The sequence below is a fragment of the Cynoglossus semilaevis genome, chromosome 15 (genome assembly GCF_000523025.1).
Source record: "Cynoglossus semilaevis isolate Cse_v1.0 chromosome 15, Cse_v1.0, whole genome shotgun sequence".
In the NCBI taxonomy this organism is placed as follows: Eukaryota; Metazoa; Chordata; class Actinopteri; order Pleuronectiformes; family Cynoglossidae; genus Cynoglossus; species Cynoglossus semilaevis.
Genome location: NC_024321.1, coordinates 10878371 through 10891833, shown reverse-complemented (window position 1 = coordinate 10891833; position 13463 = coordinate 10878371). Strand labels below are relative to the sequence as shown.

Here is a 13463-nt window from a genome sequence, read left to right as displayed (position 1 = left end):
CTTATAATCAGGTCAACGTAGAGAAAAGGCATTATTTCCAGAATAGAAAATACAATGGCTGTGGTCGTATAATACTCCCTGAAACAGGACGCAAATAAAAGAGTGAAAACGCATTCAGTGTATAAACAGCTGAAGGCCAGTCATAGCAGAACGAAAGGTCACGCAGCGTTAGCCCCGACCATTAGAACTAATGGATGAGGAAAAAGAAAAACTTCGGCCGTTTCTCTCAGAGTCACAGAGTCAGTTGGTGACGATGATTTTTGGACACTACCACAAACTCTATGATGCTCAAAAGAAAACAAAGGAAGAGGAAGAATTTTCTTATAAATTTTGCATATTTTATTTGGCATTATTCCATTATTCTGTATTATATAGATTAGTCAGAATTCTTTTAAAATTATATATAGGAACGTTGATTTATCTCAATGAATCATTAATCCACATCTACTTTGCTATTGAGATTATATTTACGATTGTATAAAAAACATTACTGTGTGATCAAAGCATAAACTCCCCTCAGTCTCTGTCACGTTACTACAGCCCAAAATACAGCAAATGAAAAAAGATTTTTGGTACATTTCATAAAGTACCTTTTCACACCATCTCTCCATCCAGAGCTACTTTTTAGTCAGGCAGCTGTTGAGGCCCCCCCCGCCCCCCCCAAGCTTTGAACCAAGCAATAAAAGACGTTCCACCAGATTCAATGATTTTTCGTTTTTTCTGAAACTGAAATGAAGGCGAACTAATTCAACCAAGAGTTGTTTTGTAGGAAGCCAATTCTCCGTGGTCATGGAAGTGAATTTTAAAGCTCCTTCCTCTGGATGGATGTTGTACACAAGTGTCACTGCTCCTCATCAAAGACGGAGACCCTTTTCGACACATTCAGATTCAAAAGGCAGCAAAAGAAACGAGCTGATGAGTTCACAGTATGAATGTATTCTAGGACGTTTTAATCATGTGAGATTTTTTTAAAAAAGATGCATATTCACAAATTTAAAAAGTAATATAAAGAAGAAACTTCATATTCCTTTATAACAAACGAATTAACATTACCACCCCACTTCAAAACGTGGGCTGAAAACTCATGTGCAGCTCTTTGGGAATGTGGTGACATTTGTGACCTTCAGGGATTCGTTAGCTCTGACAGTTAAAAAGTGTTTCCTCTTTTTTTTTTAAGTCCATGGAGGTTTTTTTTGAGGCGTAGGAAAAACTGAGAAAAATGTTGTTTGTTTGGGTCCCAAAGGTCAGCAGCCATGCATTTATCTAGACTGGAAAGCTGGTTCTGACACACAGTGTGTCCCCTGGTACTCTATCTCACAGTACACACAACAACAGAACACACACAAACACACACATAGACAGCGCTATGGATTTATGCAGTATTTAAGTAACCATCTCAGCCTGTGGACACTGAAAGTCTACAGGCAGGATTCTCTGAGGACAATATTTGCTTTAACAAATCGCTGTCACCAGAGATGTGGTTCTCACACAGCACCTTCAACCATTTATTCCTGGAGTGTTATATAAGACAGCAGTGGGATTTACAGTCATCCAGGTAAAAAAAAAAACAGCAAGGTAAGAGGATTGAGACACGGCCGTCAGGTGCTCTCTGTAGCTCCTTTCTTACCTATTTCTCTCTTACCCTGTATGGAATAGTGTTTGGTGAATAAACAGTGTAATCAACATGATCACATACTGTATGTTACCACACCATATTTCCAACCATAACTCTTACGCTTTTAAAGGCGACGAATCACAAGAGCACGAGCATCTCTTGTTAGTTTCCTGCCTGTCTCTCCTCCACGCTCTGTTTCATTCTCCGCAGCAAAGCATCGACGAGTATATCATCACCCAGGAAGGTGTGAAATGTGTGTGTGTGTGTGTGTGTGTGTGTGTGTGTTAAGCTTATTAAAAGTGTAGATGTTGGCAGGGAAATGGAGTTTGACTAACATTTCAAATAATCACTGTTAATGAAGAATGTCTGGGAGCAGTGATTAGGGCTAACATTTCACCAGTCAGAACATTGCCAACTGGCAAATGAACATGTGGTTGAATCACCAGCGAATGATGAGCTGATTTAATTTAAAGGTGGAGTTAGTGTGAAAAAAACCCCAAAAAACTAGGAAACATGGAATCATTAAAAGCCTTCAGTGTGCAATGGAAAAACTTGAATAATGCAGCTAAGTAAATAGCAACAGTAGCTTAGAAGAAGAAGAATAACTGACCCCTACAGGTAACACACTATTCTGTTTTAAAACATACAATTTTAACATTGTTTTGAGTCATGTGTTGGGAGTTTCTGCATGCAGTGAAAAATAGTATAAAGATTGTTTTGTTGTTGTTGTTGTAAACCCTAATAATAAATAATAAGTAAGAAGCTAAGTAGTTAGCGACGTTAGCTTGTTTTTAAGCATTAAGAAAAATTGATTTTTTTTGTATGGGCAAAATATGTTCCAAAATTGAAAAAATAAAAAGAACATAATTAAAGAACATAATTTCAGTTAAGAAGCTATGGTCTGTTAAAAATTAAATATGACAGTGCAACAAGGTATAAAGTTAGCCCTATAGCTTAGCATTTTAAGACCATAAGTAAACCTGACTATTTTAAGAAATATGTTTATAAAAAAACTTTTATTGTCACACAATTCTAACATTGTTTGACCTTGGTTTTAACATTGTTTGATTCAAAAAGTTAGTGGAAAGTTCTCTCTGTTTATGGGTCAAACGATGGTTAATTGGCGTACAGTCCTGTGGCACAGTGGAGCATGACCACGGTTGCCTGCTTTTTGGTCAATGGTCCGTGGTTGATTCTGGTAATTAAATACTTATGAATAGGAAGAAGTGTGAATGGTTGTTTGTCTCAGTATGAGGCCCGGAGGTGGACTGCCATTGTTTACATCGCCCCCGCCTGATGACAACTGGGACTGGCCTCAACCTCCTCCCTGTGACCCTGAAAAGGATTAAGTAAAAGTAATGGATATTTATTACCACGGTTAAAGATTCTAAATGAGTATAGATGGTGAAAGGATCATTTGAACACACAGCTGCCTGAATAATTATTGTTTCAGACACAGCGTCTGTGTAATTTCCTAATCCTTTTGCCGCACTAATCAGTCTTGTATATAACCACCCCACTGTATCAGCAATGACAGCTTCATAACAGGAAGTCGGATCCTAAGCAACAGGATTCTGGTTATTGTTGCATTGCTGGGAATAGAAAGCCCATTTGGCCGGCAGGAAAATGTGTGTGATTGTTTTTATCGGCAGTTTAATGAGGCCACAAATAAAACAAGTGTTTCAACGAAAGAGTTCTATTTAAATGTACAGTAAACAATAGGATGGTTTCAATGGCGCCTCAGTCTAATGTAAACAGCACACAATATGTAAATGTATGTTAGATGCATGAGGTGTTTGTATATTAAATTATTTATGTGTAGTACACAATATTTGCAGTACACATTCATGTTACGTGGTGCATAATAGACAAGGATCAGTGTGGCTGTGGGATAGTGAGCAAGGTCAAGTACAGCTGCGAACTGTTGTGGCCCTGAGTAAGAAAAGTCTTTTGTTTCCCATGATGCAACAGCTATTGGGCTGGATATAAAGACGATTGCATCAGTTAATATATAAAAAAAAAGATATTTGGATAATTTATAAATACAGGATATTTTGTTGCCAAACCACCCCAAAAATGGAGAGTAGTCGTTCTTGTACTAATTTAAATTAAATAGTGCAGAGGTTGTCTTCAACCAGGGGTCTGCAGCCCCGAGGTGGTCAGTGGCAGTACTTTAGGGTGGTCATAGATTTTTAGATATATATTATTGTATATATATATAGATATATTACTAAGGATAACCGCTAGTTTTTCTTCCCGCTATGATTGGTGTTGTGGATGTAACCCCCAAGGCAGAAACTTGGTTTTCCACCAAGATGGCTCAGATAGGAATCCAGCTGCACACGTTAATATCCAGCCAGTCCTGAACCCAGATTATTGAGAAAGGTTTCTTCAGGATAGACTTCCATCTGGTGTGTATACTATGCCAACATCATAATGCAAATTACCTGCTACGGCCACCTTTGAAGAAGGGAACAAGCCAAGTGTGATTATTTTCAATATTACAGTTGCGTAATTACAAAAGGTTTTCATTAGTCTGAATCAGTCATTGAATCGTAATTTAACAACAAATGAGACAGCTTGGCATCAACAAAATGTCTAAATATGTATTTATAATTATTTTTCAGAAAAGCTGTAAAAAAACACAAATCACTAGTCTGTGTAATTGCATTCGCAATCAGTGATTTTCATAACAAGACGGGCTCATGTGTAATTAGAATAATTGGATAGTTCTCAGGTTCACTGCAGGTCATAGAATCAGACCCAACAACATTGTTTTCTCCTGCACATATAAAAAAAACAACAAGAAAATAAAAACCTGTGTGTTTTGGAGGACGCTGGATCAAAAAGGTCAGATATTGTGTAGAGCAGGTAAACCCTGAAGGGAACGTCAGCAGACCAGTGATTTATGGTGACACTCACCCTTTAGATGATCTCCACTGACTCGGTCGGTGTCTTTGAGGATTGACATCAGAGCCACGCAGAGGAGAGATAAGAAAAGAGGAGAAAAATGTAACATTTGTTTCGTTGTTTTTTTTTAGAATTCCTAACCATTCTGCTGTGCCGGAAATGGTTCCAAAAGATTATTACTAGGACCACAACATCATGTGAATATGTGTATTAAGATTACAGTACGGAGGGGAAAAGCCTCTCGTTAGTAGCAGCTACTTTCAAGGACGCTGCGTTTCTGTTTTACTTCTCCATTATTTTCTTACGTTCAATTGTTATACATGGTCTATAGTCAGGACCTCTGAGCAAAGCCTTCTATTTTATTCCAAGGCAGCCTCCAAAGTCATCTTCATGGGTAAATTCAGAGGCACACACATAAGCCTACATGAATGTCTGCAGCCTTCATGCTGCATTAAGCCATCGGTAAATCCTCCAAACACAGGGTTTCCCAAATGCTATTCACTCTGGGTTGGTTTTTTTTTTTTACAATTTAAAATGTATTTTATAATATAATATAATATAATCAGTAGCAGAACATCTTAGTATCTGAACATATTTTTCCACTCACCGGTCCATCTCCTCTGGTCACGGGTCACGTTCGTCTCTTCGTGTGTCGTTTTTGTGGTATTTTGCTGCTTCCCCAGTGTAAACAGACACAGTTCCATGATCTCATCCTTGACACCTACAACAATTATGGATTAAAGTAAAGGAGAAGAGTGAGGCTGCATATAAACAACAAAATTAAGTTACATCTTGACTGGACTGTGGTCATGAAATTTAAAAAAAAAAAATTATTTCTCATAAATAGTCCCGTGTAGGCCTACTTAAGGCCAGAGAAAGATTTAGAAATCCATGTTGCCAGTCACAGCAATTTTAGGACGAATAAAGTGTCCTTTCTAACTTAATAAAATAAATAAAACAAATAAATAAAAAGAATGAAATAATTAAATACTAATAAATAAATGTATTTATGCATTACATGGACAGTGTAGGATTTAGTTTAGTTAATAATGTTAAACCAGTTACTGTCTTTATTCTTATTCCCATCCAAGCCTGTGGGTGAATATATGGCAGCATTTCAGCTCCCATTTACTGCACACCTGCCCTGGGTGTAACATAAAATAAAAGTTATTTCTATAATAATAATAATAATAATAATAATATTTATTATTATTTTTATTTTATTATTATAATTGTTTTATTATTATTTCAGGCAACTTTATGCGACATAAAGGCAACATAAAATGTATTTTCTGTCCAGGACCTCTCTCTCTCTCTCTCTCTCTCTCTCTCTCTCTCCTCAAAGTTGAGGAATGGGTTGGTCTTGAATGTGATGTCACCTCACTGGTGTACAGGCATTCATCTCAGTAACAGCGGCTCCAGCTCAGCTCCAGCTCAGCTCCACAGAGGCTCGGCACCGAGAGAGACATTTACGCACAGGAATAAAACAGCTGCGGATCTGAGTCTGGCTGTCAGTCTGTGGCCTTTTTTGTTTTAGATTTTAGTGATTTAGTCACATTTCATATGCACGCTGGACCTTTTTGGCCTTGGTGATTCAGGATTTGCTGTTTGATGGAAAGCCTCTTTGAAGCGCGGTCTGACTTGACCAGGTTACTGAGCAGGAGCGCATTCTCCGTACTGACTATAGGGCAGCTCTGCGCACAACCTCTTAACTGTTGTGGAGGAACAGCGGGAGGAAAAATCACAAACATGACACAAAGGGACAATCTGGAGACAGCATGGATTTAATCCTGTCGAATCTGTCAGTGGAAAATGGCTCCGAGGACGAGAACAGCACGGACGCACCGCTGGCTTTTCCGCACTCTCAGGCGGCCACTGCACTCATCATCCTCGTCGTAACGGTGATCATTTCGCTGACCATTGTTGGTAATGTGTTGGTGATCGTCGCGGTGCTGACCAGCCGCGCTCTCCGTGCGCCCCAGAACCTTTTTCTAGTGTCTTTGGCATCGGCGGACATTCTGGTGGCCACGCTGGTCATTCCCTTCTCTCTGGCCAACGAGGTCATGGGCTACTGGTACTTTGGGAGCACGTGGTGCGCCTTCTATTTGGCTCTGGACGTGCTGTTCTGCACCTCATCCATCGTGCACCTGTGCGCCATCAGCTTGGACCGTTACTGGTCAGTAACCAAGGCTGTCAGCTACAACCTGAAGCGCACGCCGAAGCGCATCAAGTCCATGATCGCTGTGGTGTGGGTGATATCTGCCATCATCTCCTTCCCTCCTCTCCTCATGACCAAGCATGACGAACGGGAGTGTCTGCTGAACGACGAGACCTGGTACATCCTGTCATCCTGCCTCGTGTCTTTTTTCGCCCCGGGTCTTATCATGATTTTGGTTTACTGTAAGATCTACAAAGTGGCCAAGCAGCGCTCCTCTACTGTATTCGTGGCCAAGAACGGTTTGGAGAGGCAGCCCTCTCAGTCGGAGACCTGCTTCGTCAGGAAGGACCGGTTCGAGATGGAGAGTCCCAGCAGTCAAGGCTCGGAAAGCCAACAGAAAAGACAGGGGGAGCTGGACGACATCGATCTGGAGGAGAGCTGCTATACCTCAGACTCCAAACCGCGCAATAATCGATTCTCCAAGCGCAGGAAGGTGGAGGGTTCGGACTGCTGCCCACCGCAGAACTGTCGGCTCTCCTGGGCATCGGCTCGGTCCTCACAGCCCTACCCGGAGCAGAAGAACCCAACTGAGCGACCACAGATGGCCAACAAGACCAAAGTGGCCCAGATGCGCGAGAAACGTTTCACCTTCGTGCTGGCGGTGGTGATGGGAGTCTTCGTGCTTTGCTGGTTCCCTTTCTTCTTCACCTACAGTCTTCATGCCATCTGCAGAGACCGGTGCTACATCCCCGGCGCACTTTTCAACCTCTTCTTTTGGATTGGCTACTGCAACAGCTCCGTCAATCCCATCATATACACTATTTTCAACAGGGATTTCAGAAGAGCCTTCAAGAAGATCATATGTAGAACTACTAAACGCACATAGCAGTGAAAGAGACACACTTCATTTTGGATGTTGGTGTTCAATTCCTCATGTCTGACCAGGTCCGATCTCCGAGTCATTTTAGTGTAACAGTGGTATTATGGGGAAAAAAGTTCTCGTCTCGTGTAAACGTGTAAATGTCAGTGAATAAAATGTAAAGTGGAGCAAAAAAAAAAAAAAAAAAAACTTTACTTCCCTGGGGTTTGAAAGTCAACAGAAGTCTATCAAGAAGAGTGCAACCCTTTCTTAACTGCAGGGGGTGCTAGTGGCACAATTGCGTTGTACTGATTGAAGAACTGATTGCTGCTGCAACATGATTATTTTTGCATAAACCTAATTTATTTTAGTGTCATTTTTGACTAAACATGCAAGAGTTGGTCACTGATATTGGATTTACACCGTCAATTCTAAAACATGTACAGTAAGTGTTGCATTTGGTAATAATTCCCGCTATCCTCCTCTTGTGGCAGCTCGTAAATTGAAACAGTGTACTTAATGGCGCCTCCTGTGGCAGCCTGTAAATTTCCCCTTTCTGGTATATTTAAGGGACTCATCATCATTATTATTATTATTATTGCAGTTCTGGCTCATTTGAGTCTCATTACTGCCACCTATAGGGTGATGGTAAACATCTCTATCCAGAAGCATTCCAATCAGCTGCAAAAACATTATTTTACGATTATTTTTCTGATGAGCAGACGTGGTGAGGAGCCGACATTTGTTGGCATCACGACATGTAGCTCCAATACATCTTTGCCTGCTGCGGCTTTAAGCATTAGCGAGACGCTGAGCCACTTTCTTATCAACAAACCCCCCAAATTTACGTAAGAGTCTAATCTCACACCCCCACCTCACAGCAGAACAATGGCCACGCTGGAGCATGAGTGTGTGTGAATGTGTGTGTGTGTTCAACTGCGTCAGATAAATCTGCATTTCTCACCTTAACTTAATATTATGTCTGTAAATATTTAAGCAGCAGCAGTGTGTGTGTGTGTGTGTGTGTGTGTGAGTGTGTGTCCACAGTCCCTGACAGAAGAGGAGTTTAAATCTGGGTTAGGGTGTCCTGCACCACATTCATTTCTGTCTTTTGACAAGAAAAAAAATCTTCCTGCGAGATGAAAAGAAAACACAAATACAAGTGTGAGTGACTTTGACAGCGCTAAAAATAATGAGGAAAGAAGAACATCCTGCCCACTCGGTCTGAAATATAGAATCCCTGGCCTTCGTTGGAACTCGTCATCTGTAAAAAATCCCCTTGGTTCAGTCTCATGGTTTATTATCACTACAATGTGAAAAAGCTCGAAATCTTATAACCAAAGCTTCTGTTTAAATCTGTGATTATAACAACAACGTATTTGATAAGAGATGACATCACGGTGAATGTTTGGTGTCCATTTGAAATGAATGAAATGACAGTGTCACTTTAACATAGAATCAGTCGGAGACTCTTCTGTTAATTGGATTTGAGACATTCTGTTGGCCACTGCTGGCAGGAACACAAACTTCAGAATTTATTTATGTATAAATTTATAATTTATAAATGTGTCTAAAAAGAAAAAAAAATCTTGTATTAATGTATTAAGATACTGAGCAAAACTGTTTCCCATAAAGCTGCACACTGTGGTTGGTTCAAGTACATCTAGGAAAATAAACATCTATGAGAGTAAGTGAAAAAAATCTTTACGTGAAAAAAAACTATGTTTTTACAAATCCTCAATTTAATTGTAATTCATCTTTTGTGTTAATTGAGTGTTCCAATCAATATTTTAAGTGGCTTCCATTCAAAGTTTGAAAAAAAACAAAACAAAAACTGAAACAGACAGATTTAGAAACTATCTTAGAACTTTTCGACTCACCCTGGTACACTGGAATGGTTAGGATGAACTCATGCACATGAAAAGGCTTTTTTTTCTTCTCCAGGGAGACCTGTGGTTAGAGAGCAGACTTCTGACCTGATCCACTGGGGTGTATTTTCTGCATGGTGGTGCTCAGGATAAATACACCACATATAGCGTCTCAGAAATGTCTTCAAAGGCCTCCCATGGCTCACTGGTGCCTTGCCAAAGATAATCACGCCGTCGGAGTGTCGTCATGCTTAAAAGAGTTTGAGACAAAAAGTTCTAATGAGATACTTTATGGCGATGTGAGCTCATATTCATGAGGGCGTGACGCCGAAAAATCTCGGAGAACTGCAAGAGAATAGGTTGTTGCACAATTTCTCATCCTTTTGAAGCACAGCATGGTTTTATTCATGAATTTAAAAAAAAAAAAAAAGAAAGAATTCCAGATGAGAAGTGAAGTCATGAAAGAAACTTTATCTTTGAAGGGTTTTTCAAACTCTGGAAACACTCTGGGCTCAGATTATCTCGAAAGAGTACGGCAGGCTTCGTATCTTCGTATCTCCGTATCTTTGTGATGCTAATTGAGATACGAACAGGACAATAGAACCTTATTACACATGTAACATGTGAGTTAATTTCCTCAGGGAGCGCTGTCACCACTCTGAAAGGCTACCTCGTCACCCTTGGCCTGAAAAATATTTTACACGGACGTCCGCCTGTGATTTCTCTATTGTATACTGATTGCGGAGAATACATGGGAGTCCCTGGTCGATCTCACTTCCCAATTCAATTATCTTTTTAATCAACTGCTGTGCTGTAGCAAGAACGCAGTGTGATGCTTTTAATTAGCTGCAGTGACGACTGTTACTCTTCCGCACCTATGTTACATTTGTTTTTTTCAAAGTTCAGACCAAAAGAAACCGCAGGAAACCTCGTGTTGTGCTACCATCACGTCTTTAGTCCATCCTCCCCCATAGATCGTCCATCGAAATTCTTCGCAATACTTCTTACGTTTTCAGTAGAGTAATTATCTGCTAACTGCAGTATTATTCAAGACAAGTATGCATTACACTTTTATCTTCATCTCTCAAATCTGTCTCATCCCTTCAAATTTGTCCTAAACTGAAAAATGAATTAGAAGACCGCTTCAGAAAGTCAAACCTCTTGATTGGAGAAGCAGACATTTACGTTTAGATTTATGCGTTTAGCAGATGCTTTTCTCCAAAGAGGAGGGTTAACAATCAAGCTTCATGGAGGAACTCTTGAAAGGAGACCACTAGTCAGGAAAGCTGGGCTTCCAGATGGTGAGACAGCTGAAGTGGAGAAGAAGCGCGGTGCAGGAGTGGAGATAAGTGCTAGGACAGGAGGTTCTCACTGAAGAGCTCTTTAGGAACTTCTTGAAGATAAACCAACAGACCAACTGGACGGAGCCAAAACTTTTCCCGATGTGGGAAGGAGAAAGTCTGATCTTTTCTTATCTTATTGAAGCTCTTTCCACAGGGTGCCGGTGTATGTGCTGTGAGATGTTTAGAAAAGTAGAAAGGGAGAAAAAGGACAAAAGACAAAGGACAAATTGGACACACATTTACAAACAAGCAGCCGCGGCGAGAGATGGAGAGGGTTTGCTTGTTGTCTCCTGTCACATTACCTCATTTGTTCGCCACAATTCAGCGTCTGCAGGTAATTGTCTTTTTCAATTGCCTCTAACAAGATAAGGGTTCTGGAAAAGCAAGGCCGAAACCGTGTCCATCCCAGGCTTAGCCGCTTATCAACAGACGAAGTTCCAGCTCGTCGTTAGTGTAAATCAGACGCTGTCATGTCCAAGTCAGGCAGAGAATCAAATCATGTGTCTCCAGGCCTCACTAATATATGACCCCGTTGATCGCAGACAGCCCAGGTATGACTCCGAGTGTCAGGGAAAATCACACCATTGCAGTGGTAACTAACTTAGAGGGCGCTGCCAGATTATTGGCCCTTTTTTCACTGAGCGTGAGCAGTTGTTTATCCCACAGGCTTTTTAATAAATCAATCACAGGGTTAATCTCCTCAACAGGAGCTTGATCACATTGGGAACAATCATATAATAATATTATATTATATAATGTGTGTGCCGTGTTATAGAAAAACCTGCAGCAGGTACTGAAAAGGCGAGGAGATGTTCTAACTCCCTCACTCCCTCCCCCACCTTTCTCTAACAAGGAAGTATTGTCTCTGCACCTGCTCCAACAGCGGCTCTCCGCCTCTGTGAGTTAAACGCTCCTTCACGACCGTGTACTTTATTTCTAGTCGGCCGTAAATCAACCTTCCTGCTGTAATGCAACTACAATAATCCAGCACGGGGACATCTCCACACCACAACACTGTTAACTTCTGTTTGACCAGTGTGTGCCCGTTGCACAACTGTGGCACAGCTCACACTGTGCTGTATTCCTGTGACATTTTCAGAACGATATCTTCAGCACATATTCAATAAGAAAGTCAAACAGACGGACAGAGAGAAACTACGAATGAAAGAAAGTTTTTTTATATTAGTATTTTCCAGAAAAGGCAAGAAAAGAATGAAAGAAAGTTTTTTTTATATTAGTATTTTCCAGAAAAGTTGGTACACTCACTGTCACCTTGACTAAAACAAATTATTTTATTGTGTAAATACCACCGTAGTGAAAATGTTCCTGTAAAATGAATTACGAAGATTTCTAATATTGTATAAATACCACCGTAGTGAAAATGTTCCTCGATTAGCAGGCAAAACCTGAAGATGTTTGGGTTTAAACGGAGCATGAAATCAACGTAGATACAATAGAACAGTGCTCCCCAACCTTTTTTGTAGCAAGGACCGTTCCAGCCGACCAGTACCGGCGTCTGAATGTTCGTTGTTTTGAAACATTTCCAGATTATCTGTTCATGAAAAAAGTAAAGAGATATGACTGGATTATTTTCCAATCAAGTAAATGAGTAAAACTGAAGTACATGTTTTCACTGTGTCCCACTGCGGCCTGGTACCAAATGACCTATGGACCCAAATCCCGGTCCCTAAACCAGGGGTTGGGAACCCCTGCAATAGAAGACAAAGGCAGGATTGCAGCAGCAGAAACTGACATGCTCCGATTACTTACTAATATAGTTTAGCAAATACTGTAATACTATTACCACTAATACTACACTGTAAATGCAGTAATATGGTCAAACTGATGTGCCCACTCTGCTGCATTTTCTCTGACTGGTGGTTATAGCATTGATAAGTCACATGACTATGAAGTCTACGCTGAAGACTTTGTAATTCCAAGTCTTTTCTTCTTCTTCTTTTTCCTCGTGGTATAAAAAGCGCTCCCTCTGCATTCTGCTGTATGATTAACCCGCTCTTTGTTTCTCGTGAAACGCGCCTGCTCTGGAGTTATATTTCTGTGAATTTCTGCATTCAGTGTATCTTTTTCAATCTGTGCTCGAATGTGTTATTCTTGTTCCACCTCAGCACTTTCCTCTCCTGTGCTGAGGCAGATTGCTCACATCACCATCCCCCTGGACCACGGAGGACGGTGTTTTTATACCATTATCTGTAATACGTGAACGAACAGAACACCACTGTATTTGTTAATCCACAGGTTGTAGGAGACGGGCTGCACCATTAGAGGAATGGCCATGACCTCTGACCCATTAAAAACTTCAGTATCTGAAAACAGGAAATGGACTGGTCTTACAGATATATGGGGTCAGTGATTCACAAAATAAAATGTGTTTCATCATATCATTAGTTTGGACCATAACTGGAAAAAAGGATTATCCTTTAGGATAATGGATGGATGGACGGACGGACGGACAGACAGACAGACAGACAGACAGACAGACAGACAGACAGACAGACAGACAGACAGACAGACAGACAGACAGATAGATAGATATTTTAGAATAGATAGATTTTAATACATGGTTAAAATGACAGCCACTGTCCATCCACTCTATTTGCTCTCATACATGGCCAGATAAATAGATAGATATTTTATTGGATTTTAATACATGGTTAAAAAGACAGGCATTGTCCATCCACTCTATTTGCTC

General features: G+C 40.5%; 1 protein-coding gene and 1 long non-coding RNA gene across 2 annotated transcripts; one reads left to right on the top strand and one right to left on the bottom strand.

Annotated features, from left to right (window-relative positions):
- Positions 1-342: 342 nt before the first annotated feature.
- Positions 343-5386, bottom strand: LOC112488175 (uncharacterized). Its single transcript, XR_003052004.1, has 3 exons — positions 5133-5386; positions 4538-4570; positions 343-2950 (listed from the first exon to the last, which is right to left on the bottom strand). It is a non-coding gene; the product is annotated as an uncharacterized LOC112488175 (long non-coding RNA).
- A 505-nt stretch (positions 5387-5891) lies between these two features.
- On the top strand, positions 5892-11765 carry adra2db (adrenergic, alpha-2D-, receptor b). Its single transcript, XM_008327090.3, has one exon. The coding sequence runs from the start codon at positions 6304-6306 to the stop codon at positions 7567-7569; it is 1266 nt and encodes a 421-aa protein (XP_008325312.1). The 5' UTR covers positions 5892-6303; the 3' UTR covers positions 7570-11765.
- The last annotated feature ends 1698 nt before the right edge of the window (positions 11766-13463 follow it).